Source organism: Octopus bimaculoides, chromosome 4 (assembly GCF_046866305.1).
Source record: "Octopus bimaculoides isolate indiv1 chromosome 4, ASM4686630v1, whole genome shotgun sequence".
NCBI lineage: Eukaryota > Metazoa > Mollusca > Cephalopoda > Octopoda > Octopodidae > Octopus > Octopus bimaculoides.
In genome coordinates this window covers 83730354-83747280 of record NC_142931.1, presented here as the reverse complement: position 1 = coordinate 83747280, position 16927 = coordinate 83730354, and the positions used below count along the sequence as shown (strand labels likewise).

General features: G+C 35.1%; 1 protein-coding gene across 2 annotated transcripts; it reads left to right on the top strand.

Moving 5' to 3' along the window:
• The first annotated feature begins 3727 nt into the window (after positions 1-3727).
• LOC106875135 (Golgi SNAP receptor complex member 2) lies at positions 3728-14714 on the top strand. Of its 2 annotated transcripts, XM_014923126.3 has the most exons (4): positions 3728-3882; positions 11228-11300; positions 12318-12683; positions 12919-14714. In XM_014923126.3, exons 3-4 carry the CDS (start codon positions 12412-12414, stop codon positions 13283-13285), a joined length of 639 nt encoding a protein of 212 aa, XP_014778612.2. In that variant the 5' UTR covers positions 3728-3882; positions 11228-11300; positions 12318-12411; the 3' UTR covers positions 13286-14714. The 2 variants fall into 2 exon arrangements, with proteins under 2 accessions (XP_014778612.2, XP_014778610.2); XM_014923124.3 differs by lacking the exon at positions 11228-11300.
• The last annotated feature ends 2213 nt before the right edge of the window (positions 14715-16927 follow it).

Sequence of the window (16927 nt, the reverse complement as noted above, 5' to 3'; positions counted from 1 at the left end):
TGAAAAGTTTTAGTACGCACGCGCATATACATACATATATATATATATATATATATATATATATATATATTACAACAAAATTTTATATCTTGGAGTTACCCAAGGTTTCGCACCTACAAAGCCAAAGCCTTGAGAACAAACAGGTCGTGAGATTCTATATAAAAAGACAAATTTTTTTTAATTTCTACGTCGCAGATATATATCATCATCATCGTTTAACGTCCGCCTTCCATGCTTTTTTTTTTTTTTTTAGTAAGGTATCTTTGGCCTGACGAGTAGCTAGCGGTTTACCCCTCGTTTCGGTAATTCCCTACTTCCTGGGTTCAGCTAGCTATGAAACATATGTAACCTAGATTTTATCTACCCCATTCCCTAAATTTGGATTTTTATCCACAAACACAGCAACCTCAGCTGCTAACCGTGAACTGTAAAATAACTTATTTTCATCTTATCGAACTTGAATATGGAAAAAATGTACAGCCTTCTACGTCAATAAACCACTATTGTTCCTGAAAATTATTTTTTATCCCTTCTTCGGATTGCTCGAAGTTTCTAACTTCCTACACCTTGATCCTTGGATCTTACCTTTTACATATCAATATATATGGGGCTAATATAGAATCGCACTTCTTGAAAAATGCGTTTTTAGGGGAAAATTTTTTCGGATTCCTACGTTTTAGATGTCGGAGACTACGAAAATGCAAAAAAAAAAAAAAATAGTTTTAATTTCACTCCCCCACCCAATTTAAAATTTTGATTTTGTTTTCTTTAAAGAGATTGTAGTGAATTAACCAGCATGTGCAAATCGAAATAAAACATTAAAGAGAAAAGAATATGCGTTTTATTTGTCTTTGCCTTAAATAATCGTAAATAATAATTGAATGTAAATTGAATATACACCATTTTATAAGAAACAAATTAATTTTTAATAATTAATCTTATAAAGTTTAATAAGGGGCTCAAATTTCACCCTCTCGCCCAATTTCAAATTTTGAACTTTTTCATCCAATTTTAAATTTTGAAGTTTTGCATATTCGGAATCTCCTTCATCTAAAACATGGGGAAAAAAATTTCGAAAAATTTTTAATTGGGGTAAGGGACGTGGGGAAGAGTGGGGGGTGAGTGAAATAAAAAAAATTTTTTCTTACATATTCGTAATCTCCGACATCTAGAACATAGCAATCGGGAACACTTTTTTCAAAAAGATGCATTTTTCAAGAAGAGGTGCAATTCTGCATTAGCAGAATCGAGTATACTCTTTTTTTATTTTAAGATTGTGAATATGTCTAGAGGCAGCATAAATTCACCAGACATATTTTGTTATGTCTGCAGGTAATTCATCCCTTCAGATTGACAGAGCAATATTATTCCTTTGTTAAAGAACTGGTATTTAACTTATTTTGACTGAAACTGGGAGACCAGGACAAACTATTTGCACCTTACAGAGCTTGCAAGAGTTGCATTACTAAGCTCCAAATGTGGTCAGTTGGATAACTGAAATGTATGCCCTTTGGAGTAAGAATTGTATAGGGAGAGCAGATGAACCACCATAGTGACTGCTATTCCTGTATGACCAAAGTAGCTAGATTCAACAAGACACCTAAGGATCACCTAATATACCTAAATATTTCATCAGCAATAAGGCCTGTTTCACATTCAGATGATATTCCTGTACATGTGCCACCTGAAACATGGGAAATTTCATCAGAGTCGGATACTAGTGAAACTAATGAGATGGAAGTAGACTATGAATCACCAACAAATGTTCCCAAACTCAACTAAATTGAGCACAATGGCCTGGTGAGAGACCTTAACCTTCTAAAAGAATGTACACGGTTACTTTGCTCTAGACTGAAGGAACACAAGCTTCTAGTTCCTGAAACACCATCCTCTTGGTACCGTCAACGGGAAGTGGAATTCACTAAGTTCTTTAAGAAACAAGATTCTTTAGCTTTCTGTTCAAATATTTCTGGCCTTGTTGAACACATGTGGATGTTGTACAAAGCAGATGAATAGAAGCTCTTCATTGACTCTTCTAACAGAAGTTTAAAGGCTGTTCAGTACAGAGTCAGTGTAAGTGTTATAGTTAAATTTAGGAGTGCCAGCATTAGGATAAAGGTTAGGGTTAGCATTATTATTACACTGAATGTTAAGTTAGCATGCAAGTGAAGGTTATTAAGGTTATCATTACGCTTAATCTTTCAGAATATGTTGGTGTATAGTGTTAGGGGTTAGTATTAGGGTTAGAATTAAGGATAGCATTGTTGTTAGGGGTTAGTATCATCACTATCTTTAACAGGTTACAATTATGGTTAAAATTAGTATTAGAATTAATTTTAGGGTTAGTGTTAAGTGATATTTTTTCGACCCCAAAAGAATGAGGAACAAAGTTGGCCAGATAGTCAGAACAAAGTTAGGGTTAGGATTAACGTTAGCCGTTAGTTGTATTTCGGTTTAGTTAGGGGTTAGTATTGAGATTATTATCATCATGGCTATGGGTTAAATTAACAGTTAGGATTAGAGTTTGGTTTGGCATTAGACTTGGCTTAAAGGCTAGGATCAGTTTGTTTGGCATTGTCTAATGTCTAAAAGTTTTCAATTAGAATTCGGTTTGGTGCTACTTTAAGCTTAATCATAACTCTAACCACAACACAAAGCCTCAACTAAACATTTAACTCCTTCCTTGGTCCTAGCTCCACAACTGTAACACTTAACCCCTCTCTTTCTCTGTATATAATACATGAGCACAGACTTAGTTGTATGACTAAGAAATTTGCCTTGCAACAACGTGATTTTTACGTTGATTACATTTCACAGCACTATGGACTATATTGTCTTCTACTATAGTTTCATGTCACCCAAAGCTTTGGATGAAAACTTTGGGAGATGTGATGAAACCTGCTCGTTCATAGATGATACACTGAACCTGTAGCTTGGCTTAATAACAAGAACTGGTCCTTAAACGACTTTTACAAAGTCTCAGTATCATACATTCGGGTAAAACCTTATGAATGAAATTGGGGGCAATTGAAATAAATTTTTTTTTCTTTTTTTTTTTTTTGCTAAATTGTAATCTTCGATTTCGAAAACATATGAATCTGAAAAAAATTTAAAAAACGAAATTACTGGTTCAAAAGTTATAGGTGAGTGGATTCCGAAGAAGTATCGATAACTCTTTTAATGCTTTCTTGAAATGAATGAACTTAAACTAAATCTTATGTTTAAATTATCCTGCAGCTGTTTTTCCTATATTTCGAACTTTTTTTTTTTCTTTTTGAGAAACGAAGAAGGTAACTCTTGAGATAATAAGGGAGATAATACTATATATTTTTTTTTTTAATGGCTTCCTTGGAGAAATAAAAGTCAAATTAAACTGTCATTCTTTAAATAATAATAATATCATATTACATCTAATTTATTGTTTTCTAACTTAGCTTCTCTCCTAACTGAATGACTGACACGTTTTTAAGGAACAGAAAAGAAATGTTGATTAAAGTTTTAATTCCAAAAGAAATTTAAAAAAGAACGAAGTTACTACTTTTTTAATGTTAGCATAAATCTAAATAATTTTCTTAAAAAAGCCATCAATATTTATTATTATTATTATTATTATTATTATTATTATTATTATTATTACTATTATGATGATGTGACATCACCTAAAATATTAGGCATGTATTTGTTGGAATACGAAAGTATGATTCCTGTTCTGTTTCCTAAACCGGATGTTGCCACTAGGACACGTCGCGAATTGAAAACTTTAAAATGGAATTAAGATGACGACCAAAGTTTTTTCTTGGAAATTTTTTTTTCTTTTGGGGTAAACATTTTCCCAGTAAATTAGAGGGGAAGGGAAAGTTAATTCTGTACCAGCTTTAATCGGTAAGAAAACATTTTCATTTATTTTTTTATGTTTATCCGAAGTGAAACATCCTGTTACACGTTATATCTCAATAACAATATAGCTTCATTGATAAAATATAAAGACGACGAATGATTAAAACATTTACGTATAGAATACTTCACCCAACTTTCTGCGGGTTTTTTTTTTTTATAGTTGTCATTAACTGGCGTCGTTGCTGCGCTGCGTTTAACTGACATACTTTTTGGTTAGAAATACTTATGAAATAACTTCCGTCTCGTCTCCAATATTTCATCCAGTGTCCTCGTCATGTTACGTAGTTCGGCAGTCTTTGGTTTTAGGCCGTTCGTAGTTAATATTAGATAAAATGATACGTTAAACCCGTTATGTAATCTTCTGTAGATATTTGTTGTCTCTACTCCCTTCCTCCCCATATACCGGCTCCGCCACATCTCTAATTTCTTATACCCGTCCTTCGTGGGAGAAAAAGGTGAAAAGTAAAATTAGATTTTCTGTTAAATCTGTGTGTAGTTTAGCAAGCAAATTGTGCGTCTTACCGCTCATATGATTTACATCTATTACTATATAGTAGTCTCACATTTCAAACACTAATATTTATATGGACGCCTGTTTGTTTTATTTCAAGCAGCAATATTTCATCATCCGTGATATTTAACCCCACCACACACACACAAGTTCCACACTAACCACTACATCCTATTCTTCTGCCCTTGAACGCCAGTCTTCCGTAATTCATTTTCCACGAGTTCCTAATTGTAAATATATAAATGACATTTGTTAAAAAAAAAACTTTCAATGATCTGAGAATTTGTAAAGTTGGAAGCACGAGTGAAAGTTTGAAACAACTATATTTTTTAAAATTTCTACAAAATAAGCTCATGATTTTGAAACAATAACATTTCAAAAATCCGAGAATTAAACAAAAATAAGCTAATAGTTGCTTTGGATCGAAATTTTAAGTGGGTGGGTGGGTGGGGGTTAGTCAATTATATCGACCTTAGTACTTGACTAGTACTTATTTTCTTGACCCTGGAGAGTTGAAAGACAAAGTTGACCTATGCTGAATACAAACATGGAAGGTAAAGAGCCAGAAGAAATGCTGAACATGCATTTTGTCCAACATATTAATGGTTCTGTCAATTCACCACTAGTAGTAATAAATGACAATTATATAAGGAACCATATTAATTTAAGTAGATAAATTGATGTATACAGCAAAGGGACAGTTATAATTTTCAATTGCTATTTAATTAATATACGTATATCAAAGATAGATCTGTTTGAAGAAAATGCAAGAGTCTCCATCAAAATTGAGCTCAGCCTCAATTGAGCAGGCTTATATAATAAAAGGCATTTTAGCTATGGACATCATAACAGGGCGGTGGGGGGAGGGTCAGTATTGTAGACTATCAAGTATGTTTTAAGACAGTAAGATGTGATAAAAAGATCTGGCTACTATTTCTAGCAGATGGAATGACAAGGTATTCTGATGACATGAGAATTGTATACATATGTATGCTTAGGAGAAAGAGAGTCTTCTTAATGTGAACCCTACTGAGAAATCAGCTATTCTAAATGTTGGCACTGTAATAGATAAGACAATTAAGGATTTGGTGACAAAGAAAGCCCCTGGTCCATTGGGAATCACTGCTGAGATGCTTAAAATCTGGCAGAGCAGGTTAAGACCTTAACACCCATATGATTAACCAGGTTTTACAAGGAAGTGTCAAACCCAATGACTGGTATAGCTCCATTATAGTCAACTGTTACAAGAGTTAAGACCTTTGAGAGAAGTAATGACAGAGGTATCGAATTATTGGACCAGGTCAAGAAAGTTACAGAAAAGGTTATAGATTTGTTAATTAGAAAGGGAATTAGCCCAGATGAGACACATTTTTGTTCCAAGGAGAAGTACTGCTGATGCTCATGTTTTAGCGAGGCAATTGCAAAAGTATTTAGCCAAAAGAAAACTGTTGTACTTGACATTTAAGCTGCTAGTAAGGTGAGAGTTAGCAACAAGTGCAATGATGAATTTAGTGTACTGGTAGGAGTTAACTGGGGCTCTGTTCTAACCCCCCTCCTGTTTATCATTGTTTTCTCAGCCATAACAGAGGAGTTTAAAACCTGTTGCCCATGGGAACTCCTCTGTTTTGATGATTTTGTTCCTATAATTGAATCTGTTGTAATAGGATTAGAAAATAAATTTTAGGTGTGGAATCAAAACTTGGAATCAAGAGGCCTTAAAGTTAAATTAGCAAAGACCAAAAGTTCTAGTAAACAGGAAAACAGACTGGACTCCACATCCTTCAGGTAAAAGGCCCTGCTTGCTATGTAAGAAAGATATATGCAAGAATTCCATATGGTATACCTGGTGCAAATTATGGATACATAAGAGGTGCAGTGGAAACACAGAAAGACTAACAGAGAAAGTTGACTTTGTGGTTGATGTGCATGAGTAATAAACACTAAGAATACAAGGTCAGTAGATTTTCTTGAATGCTCAGGAGGATCTTTAGTAGTAGTAGATAGTTTCTGTTACCTGGATGACCTAATTAGCAGTGGAAGAGATGTTCTGAAACTATAGTTGCTAGAATAGGAACTGGCTGAAGAAAGTTCACAAAACTAATACTTCTGTTGATAATAAATGGTCTCTCTCAGAGTGAACGGCAAATTGTATGATCTTTTATATGAACAACAATGCTATATGGTTGTGAAATGTGGATCATGAATTGCAGAGGACTTGTGACAAGTAGGAAGAAATGAAACTAGCATGCTCCACTGGATGTACAGTGTCAGTGCAAATGTATTGAATGTAGAAGGGAGAAAACTGTGCTGGTATGGTCATGTGATGCATATGGATGAAGACAGCTGCATTAAGGACTAGTGATCACTAAATTTGGATGGAAGCCTTGGAAGAAAGAAACCAAGGAAGATGTGGGACTTAGTTGCGAAGACCAACCTCAGGATGTTGAGCCCCACAATAAAGATAACAAGGAGTTATGACAATTGATTATTTGGTGTGCTTGAGAAGACCTGTCCATCTCAGGAAAAAACATGAGGTCCTAAAAGCAAATGTCTATGCCCCAGCACCCATTCAGTCCCTGTCAAGCCTTCCCCAGAATTCATTTTCCTAACACCCATCCTTCTATTGCTTACTCAGCTGCTGTAATTGCATCAGAGTAGAACTACAGATATTTTATTCCTGCTTTTCTACTACCAGTTATCCCTCTCCTTGGAAACACCTCCATTTGTCACCCATCCTGCATTCTCAGTACCATCCCTTACTTTACTTTATTTTCCACTGAATGCCACTTTCCAAAAACATTCTCTCATATCTGCCATTAGTACCCCCACTCCTTCTTTGTCACTTATTATTTCTACCCCTACATACGTCTGATCCCTGTCTCTGTCACTGTGTATCACTCTCTTACCTCCTCACACTTCACATTATCAATATTACACCCCAACTCAGTCAAAGGTGGTCTTGCCTTGCAAGTTACTTGGTAACCTCACTAGTGTTGGTGCTACAAAATAAAACACTCAGTACACTCTATTAAGTGGATAATGTTAGGAAGTATATCCAGCCATAGAAACCATGCCAAAACAGACACTGTTGCTCAGCATAATCTTCTGGCACATCAGATGCAGTCAAACTATCCAACCTATGCCAGTATGGAAGACTGATGTTAATGATGTATATCAGCTAATGTGTGTATTTGATTATGCAAAATCTTTCATTTGCAATTGAAAATAAAGGCTAACCAAACATGTTGTTTTCTGTATTTGTTGCCACCTGAAAGTTAATGAGATTCAAATAACTAACCAATTCATGTCTTTTGTTCCATCTCACTCAGCAAATTGTATTATTCCTACCTAGATGTCTCATTTTATGTCATTGGATGTAAGGACATGGGTCACATCCTGAAATATGCAATGTAGGGATTTTTTTTGCAATGAGAAAATTCTCTGATTGTTATCCACAGGGCCTGTACATGAGCCAGTGATGAAACCCCACCACCACCATGCTCAACCAGCTAGAAATAGCAGCCAAATATCCCTCAAATTGCACCCCATTTACCATCTTAAATGAGGAAAGGAACACATTGGGTAATCATTTTTTAGTTTTAGACATATCCCTAAAAAGGCAGGTTTTTAACATCTGGAATGTTTTTGATCATAATTCTGCTCAAAACAGGTCTAGACAAGTTCAACATGTACACACTTGTTTTTATATTCATAACAATGATGGTGTTGTAGCTGAAGTTCATTGAATATTTTATTAGATTTAAATGATGTGATTATATCCAGTTTGTTTCGTTCTCATATTTTCACTGTTATTTAACCCTAGGTCAGCCCTAATTCAGTATATATATATATATATATATATATATATATATATATATAATACAAATAATATATGAGTATATGCATATATACGTACATATATGTACATACCTACATCTACATGTATATATAGATGCATATCTGGTTACAGGACGTTGCAAAATAAACGTGGACAAAATGATAAACGGAGTACAGCAAACATACAGGCCACATAGAGAACATTTCCTTCATCAGCTGCCACCATTCTAAAACTAAGCGTTTATGCTCAGAGGTGTTTCAGTGATGATCATCTCTTCTTTCAAACAAGGCCTAAATAATCTAATATCTCCTTCCATTTTAAAGTCTCTAAGGTGTGATTAGAGATATTTTGCTGCTATTTCTAGCAAGTCAAGAGACTGCATACTAGCTCCTTTGTTAGCTCAACATATTTTTGTTATTTAGCTTTTAATACCTTATGATTGTGAGGTTGGATTTGTAAGGAAATTTAATTGCTGTTTCTAGTAGGTCAAATAACCACAGAGAGACTCCCATGTTTATTAACCCTTTAGCATTCAGATTACTCTGACAAATGTAATGCTTCTTTATTCATGTGGCTTTGAATTAATCATGCATTTGAGATTTCTATGAGGTTTTTGTTTATTTTTTTAGAATGACATTGTTGGGTATGTGTGAGAGGCTGTATCTGGTACAATATTTGAGCCAGATATAACTGCTTTAAATGCTAAAGGATTAAACACTTCATTATTTGGCAATGTCACCTTAAATTATCAGTTGAAATAATTGGAACTTAACAGTTTGTTTTTGTATCAAAATAATAACTGTTCATGTGACGGTCTTTGATTATAATAATGATCATCATGATGGTTGAAGAGTAAAATCTACCAGGTTGCTCTTAATGTTTGAAATACCCATCCCTAAAAACTGAATTAAAATTATGAATTATTTAACTTCAGGTCAGCTCTGATCAAGCTGACCTGTCAGACATTTTAGATGTCAATGTGTAGCAGAAAACTAAGATTGAACACAATTCCAGTTGTGACTATCTTAATTTTTTGTATGTCTAGGTAAGTATACATGTACATCGTCCAGTGTGTCCTTCCTTGTTTTTAGATGTAAGGAGTGCTTTAAAGGAGATTTAGCTGCAATTTCTAGCAGGTTGAGCAACTGCAGAGTTTCCCTAATAGTTCTATAATGTTCTTGACAATGAACATAATTGATGCTATTGTTTAGGGAAAGTAAGGTAAAGATAGAATGTTATTACCTGTGAATGTAAGGTAAAATAGGTGAATGTTTACCATCTATACATGCTCTCATAGACATGCTATAAGTACTACAGAGTAGATCTGTAGATTTCAGCCAATGTTGTGTGTGTCAATTAACTAATCTCAATTAAATACACTAGACAAGCATGGCTGTGTGAGAAGAAGTTTGTTTTCCAACCACATAGTTTCATGTTCAGTCCCACTGCATGGCACCTCAGGCGAGTATCTTCTGTTATAACTCTGGGCTGACCAAAGCCTTGTAAGTGGATTTGGTTGGTAGAAACTGAAAGAAGCCTGTCATATATGTATGTGTTATTGTATCTCTGCCTTGACATTGCATGATAGTTGTAACCAAGTGTTACTGTCATACAGTGTCCTTTGTTTCAGGTTTTCCATGATGATGTCTGATCATGGGAAATAGTACCTTACTTGGAAACAGGTGACGGTTTGCAACAGGAAAGACATCTGACCATTGATAATACACCTCAACAAGTTCTATCTGACCATACAAGGATGGAAAAGTGGATATTTAGATGATGATGAACAGTCATAAACAACTTACTCTTTGTACAGCCAGGGCAGATTGGCTGGGCCAGTTTCAATCTAGTCCAGCAAATCTTTATTGAGATTGCATCTGCAACTAACTAGCTTTCTCAAATTGTCTACAATGCTACTGGTCTTATCAACTGCTCATTGTTAAAGGGCATTATTAACTAATTTTATGTTAGGTCAAATCAGAAATGATCTACTACTGGCAGCCATAGAAACCAGTATTGTTTCATGATCAGCCAGCTCTGCCTCTCTAGGGTCTCATCTTGATATGTGGAGGCTGGGTAGACAGCTAGTTGTTCATAAATTTTAATGCCTTGTAAGGGTAATTTACCCAGTATTTCTGCTGTTCTAACAGCAACTCTGCATTCAAAAAACAAAAAGAAATTTTTTTTAATATCGTTATTTATTTCCATCGTACAAAAAGCTTAATATCTTTTTACAAGGGTGGATGAACTCAACTAGAAGACAGCAAACCTACCAATGAAGTTGTGGTAGGTCATTAAGGCTGTTGAATCTAGCACTACTGGCTCTCTTGGCAACTCTTGTACCCAATTAACTTTCTGAAGTGTACTAACTTGCCTTTCCTTTAATCCAAGGGACCTGTATAAGAGAAACTCCTTGATAAGTGTGAGCCCCACCCTAGATTACTTAAATCGGTCCTGGTTGAAATTTTTCTTCACATTATCATAAATGACAGGCACATACCACTCCATTTTTATTAATTTACTTAATGTCAACTGAAATTTAAAGAAACATTTGAAGGATTAAGAAATATTTGTCTGTGAAATGAACTCTGTAAATAACGATTTTTTACATAGCCACTAGGTCACACATTTTGGGAGATTTTGTGTTTAATTAGATGAAAACCAGTACATGTAATTCTTGTTTTTAATCCAGGAAGAATAAAAGGCAAAAACGATTTGAACAATTCATTGAAAAAAGAGAGCGGCAGGTTGAGGAAGTGATGTAACTATAAACTGGGAAGCTGATGACAGTTTACCAGTAACAGTAGTCAATAGGAGAGTTTGATAAGTTAAGCTGTCATGAAGAGTAAAGTCTGCCATTTCAGACTTTGCTCTCAATCAGAGAGTGAAAAATAGAGAAAAGTGGTGACATCAGTTGGATTGCCAACCAGTAAATTGCTGCTAACCTAAGATGGCCATATTTTTCTGTTTCTCACTCTTAGGCAAAGGACAAGACTTGAAATGTTAGATCCTACACTCCCTGCAACAATTGAATTTACTGAATGCTTAGAAAAGGTATTTTGCTTTTGTTGTTTATGTTCTTATAACTGAAGCTGGCATTTAAATTCCACTTGAATGAATGGATTTAGTCTCTTAGACCAATGAGGTTGATAAAATATTTATCAAGCAGGTACTGGATTCTATTCATTTCATTTTCTTGCAAATCTGTAGTCTTGTTTGAATGCAAGAAATTTGTCTTATGATTATTGATAATCAGCATAGATTGACTGAATCATTAGAGAAAATACTATGCTCTAGTTTTTAAATTCTGATTTCAAATCTCTGCAAATTCAGTTACCTTTTGTCATTCCAAAATTGATAAAATAAATTCTCAGTCAAGTGCTGGGATCAATGGTATAAAAATTAGAAACCATTATTAATGTGATGCTCTTTTACTTGTTTCAATCATTTGACTGCGGCCATGCTGGAGCACTGCCTTTAGTTGAGGAAATCGACCCCAGGACTTATTCTTTGTAAGCCTAGTACTTATTCTATCGGACTCTATTGCCGAACCGCTAAGTGACGGGGACATAAACACACCAGCATCAGTTGTCAAGCAATACTAGGGGGACAAATACAGACACACACACATATATATGTATATATAAATATATACGACGGGCTTCTTTTAGTTTCCGTCTACCAAATCCACTCACAAGGCTTTGGTCGGCCCAAGGCTATAGTAGAAGACACTTGCCCAAGATGCCACACAGTGGGACTGAACCCGGAACCATGTGGTTGGTAAGCAAGCTACTTACCACACAGCCACTCCTGCATCTATTCTATATGCTGCATACTATTCTGTAATATGTGCCAGTTGTCTACTAAATGTTTGTTGTGTCTTCTTGCTGTAAGGATTAGGTACCACAGACATTTCATTCAGGAGCCAAATAGCAGTAACACTAGTGTTATTTAGGGGTAAAGACAACCAAGGATATATTACCAATATCACTGATTCATAATGTTGTGTTTAGCTCAGTATGTGTGTGTGTGTATTCATTTTGCTTAATAAAGTATTTTGTTATTTTTCAGATTGCTACCATTCCATCAGTTTTTGGGGTTAGGGTACCTCATTAGAGGTGCTTCTGTGTATATGAAAAAAACTTGAACAAGAATATTTGCCAGTATGGATAATCTGTATCACCAAACAAACAAACTAGTCCAAGAGGTGTGGCAAAATCTCAGCGCTCTGGAACGCGCTACTGACCAAAATGTGCACATCATTGAGAATGATATTCAAGCCCACATTGATATGATTACTAGTCATTGTGAACGACTCGACTTATTTGTCAACAAGGAACCAGTCAGCCGTCGAGCTGTTGCCAAGATGAAAGTTGACCAGTTGAAATATGATTGCCAGCATCTGCAGACAGCCATGAGGCATTTACAACACAAACGGTAAGTATCTGTTGGCTAAAAGCTCATCTCTTTTTTTCCACTTCCTTTCACATTGGTAGTTGGAACTCAAACCAATCAATATGTAGTGTTCACAGACATATGTATAAAATATGTGATTACACAACACAAGTAATTTAGATTAATTAGTTCACATTAATTATTTCATTTAGTTGTAACTGTTTAACTAGTTCTTTCCTTAATGTTTATTCTAATGCTCATTCTGCTTACTCTCCAGTTACCGGCGAGAAGAAGAAGAACGTGAAAGGGAAGCACTGCTGTCACGCAAGTTCACCACCAATGATGAGAACACCTCAATTGAAATTGACCATGCTCTTCGGCACAACACCCAGCTGCAGAATTCCCACCATGGCATTGATGATCTGCTTGGTGCTGGTTCAAATGTGCTGAGCAGCTTAAAAGAACAGAGTGTTACTCTGAAGGGAACACACAAGAAGATCCTTGACATTGCTAACATGCTTGGATTGTCAAACACTGTTATGCGACTCATTGAGAAGCGCAGTTCTCAGGACAAAATCGTTCTCTTTGTGGGCATGCTGGTTACTTGTCTTATCATGTATATTGTTATAGCCTATCTAATCTGATCTCTCCCTACCAATATCTTTCTGTCCATCATTCCCTTTCTCTCCACCATTTTTTCTCTTCTCTTCACCATTCTCCCTCCCCCACTCTTTCTCTCTCTCACCGTAGCTTCTTTGTTTGGTTGTTGTCTGGTCAGAAGCTGCACATGTTCACTGCTATGGCTATAACCATATCAAATAACCTCATAGTTTGCCTTATCTAGTCTTCCCACTACAGCAGAGACAGTTTAAAAATAAACTATGAAACCCCTAACTCCTATTTTTGATGGCAATTTCTTTTCTTCCCTTCCCCTTTCTTCAAAATAATAATCTACTGCTACTACCATCACCACTCCCAGATATTCTTTCATGTTTGTTGTGGAAATGATCCCGACAATAGTGCCAGCCAGCTTTGTGATGTATTACAGTTTCCTTATTGGGAGCAGTTTTGATTTATGTTTAAACCCCATTAGCATTGACTTTGCCTTTCATCATATTTGGAACAGCAATATAAGTTCCAATTGATGTTGACCTGTTTAGTCAAATTACTCTTCCCTGTATATTATACCTCAAGCATAGTTTAAAAGTGACCATCATTGCTGTGCTAGAATTTGTGCAGTGCCCTCGAGAAACCTATGAATAATACAACTTCCAATTTTTCATTCTTTCTAAATTTTTAGGTTTCATACCCAATCAAGCAGTTATTATTATGGATTAGCAGAATCATTAGCACATCAGACAAATGCCTTGCAACATTTAGTTACAGTCTTTTTCTCTCTAAATTCAAATACCACTAAGGTTAACTTTGCCTTTCATCATTCCATAATCGATTAAATAAGTACTAGTCAAGTAGTGGTTGATTTAATCGACTGTTCCTTCTCCCAAATTCTTGGCCTTATGTCTTGGCTAGAAATTATTTTATGTAAATTATCAGTGAATGGAATCAACAAGTCACTTTTAATTCCCAGTTGAAACTATTTCACTTTTATCATTAATATCCTTAGGAAAAGGCATGCATATTAACAACCCTCCTCAAACTCCCCTCCCTCTAAATTTGTCATCTTGTACCAAAGTTATGTCATTATTACTATTTGATAAAAGTAATAGTGATGGATTGAATGTCTTGTATTTAGTCATGTTCCTTTGTGTTCTGAGTTCAAATCCTGCTGAGGTTGACTTTGTCTTTCAACCTTCAAGGCTGCAATATAATAAATTACAAAATATTAGTGTTGATTCAATTGACAATACCTCCCCTTTCCCCCAAAATTGTGGCCCTGTTCTTATGCTGGAAAAAATTATTACTATTTAAGAAACATTTGCAAAGTAATGATTCTTTGTAACCCAGAAATTCCCAAATGACTAATTCTGTCCTCACCTCACTGAGTGAACAATGAAAATGAAAAAAAAAAATGAATTATAAAAAATAAATGAATGAATGAACTAAAAATCAAAAGAATGGGTATTTCCTGTTTTCTGTTGAATCACTTATTCATTAGTTGTCATTAAAGAAAATTATGTCACAATTAAAATTATGAAACTGAGTGAGTGAGGGTTACAACTGTGTGAATAGATGCTATATTCCTGGTCTATTAGACTGGTAAAGAGATCAAAGGTTTGTATCTTACAATTTGTGCTACAGAGTTCCTGGTAAAGACATCTAATTCTCTATAATTTTGTTTACTTTCCTGTACATATGTAGCATAAGGAAATAATGTACATTGCCTGATCAAACAAAGGAACCTCTACATTGTTATTCAACCTGCTGTCAAATCTTCAAACCATACCCTACTGTTTTTAAAAAGGAAAGGATGCATTGGACTATGTAGTCCTAAATATACCTCCTAAAAAGATGTGGCAATCATGGCTGGAGCACTTTGGGTCTGATTCCACTGCATGGTATCTAGAGCAAGTACCCTTTACTACAAGCTTCAAATTGACCAATGTCTTGTTTGTGTAATTTGGTAGACAAACTGTGTGGAAGTCTGTCATATGTATGTATTTGTGTTGAGTCTCATAGTGCCCTGTAACATAGCAGGCTACAAATAGAGATTGATGAAGTAAGCATTGGAGTTGATATGATCCCCTAAAAATCTTGATCAGGATTGATAAGAGACTACACAGCAAAAGTGCACTGCCTGTTGTAAGCAGACTCAGTACTGCAAAGATAGTATGTTAGAGGACTTTTCAGTTGTGAAATCTATCCCTCTTGTAAGCTTGTGAAAAAAGTGAGTGGCACTACTCTACATCTGATGAAGTTGCCAGTAGACTGGCATGTAGACTAGTCTTCAGGACTCAATATACTGAACAAACTATCCTTTGAGCTAAACAACCTAACTAGCTTCACTGATCCAGGTATTGTGGTGTTAAGTAATAATGTTGCATATCACCACTATTGCTTGCATTTTGTTCATATGACCCTGAAATGATACAGTTTCATTGTCTTGCAACAATTCAACCATGATGTTGATACAAATATGACCCAGTGGTTAAGAAGTTTGCTTCACAGTTAAGTGGACCCTACTTCAATGTCACTGCATAGCATCTTAGTAAGTATATTTTTACTATAGACTAAGGTTCCATGTTGTGTAAAACTGGATAGATGAAACTATGGAAAGTTTTAGATCGACTGTATCTGCAAGTTAAATGTCCAACTTCGTTGCATATTATGGGTCAACCTTAAAATTGTGTTGATAATATGCTTCTCTATAGATAACATTATGGTTGTTCAAGATAAGCATTCAGTTGGTCACGATTGAAGCTGATGGAGTATGTGGTGATCTACAGATAGTTTTTAGCTACCTGCTGATTAAAAATTTTTTTTTTATTTTCCAGTTAGATGTTTTCTTTTCATTATAGGCACATATATGAGTTTGTGTTTTTGGATTAGTTGTACCTTTAATTTGATAAGACCGCAAGTAAATCTGTTGAGCAAGAAAGATAAATTTACTTACCAGTAGGTCATTGTTCGATATCAATGTGTCAATGTGAAAGGTTCAATCAAGAATGAGCTGTTTTTTTTTTTATATATATCAATCACCAAACTGTTAATAATATTACTCAAGAAGTGGATTGAAGTAGGGCATTACCATGTGAAGTTGACATCTAGTTGGCTATAAAGTTTTCAAGAGGGCAAAGATATTTTTGTATAAAGACATCTGATGGTGTGGTGAATTGAAATGTAATGCAAATATAAATATTGTAAATGTGATCAACACTCCAGTAAGTGATGATGATTCATCTTAATCTTTTAGTCAACTGAGTTTATGTTAATAATGCCATCATTATACCTGGTGGTGGTATAGGGTTGGCAGAATCATTAGAACACTAGGCAAAATGTTTGCAGTGCTTTGTTAAAGCATATTACTTTTTATGCTCGATTCTTGCTAAGGTCAATTTTGCTTTTCATCGATTGATAAAGTACCACTTAAGTACTACTACTAATTAGGCATTCTTTTCAAGTCCACGACAGCATTTTCTGTTACCCATTTCATATAACTCATAGTAAATTGTTATCAATTAGGTAACCTTTACATCTACTATTATTCAGTATGTATATAGCTCCTTAACTAGGAGAATGGCTATCTAAATATATTCTTTTCTACTCTAGGCACAAGGCCCAAAATTTTGGGGGAAGGGGCCAGTCGATTAGATTGACACCAGTATGCA

Bases quoted from the DNA above. Each gene is read 5' to 3' on its own strand.
- LOC106875135 (XM_014923124.3), top strand. From the start codon at position 12,412: ATGGATAATCTGTATCACCAAACAAACAAACTAGTCCAAGAGGTGTGG. The intron at 12,684-12,918 runs GTAAGTATCTGT...CTTACTCTCCAG, and splicing joins AGGCATTTACAACACAAACG to TTACCGGCGAGAAGAAGAAG.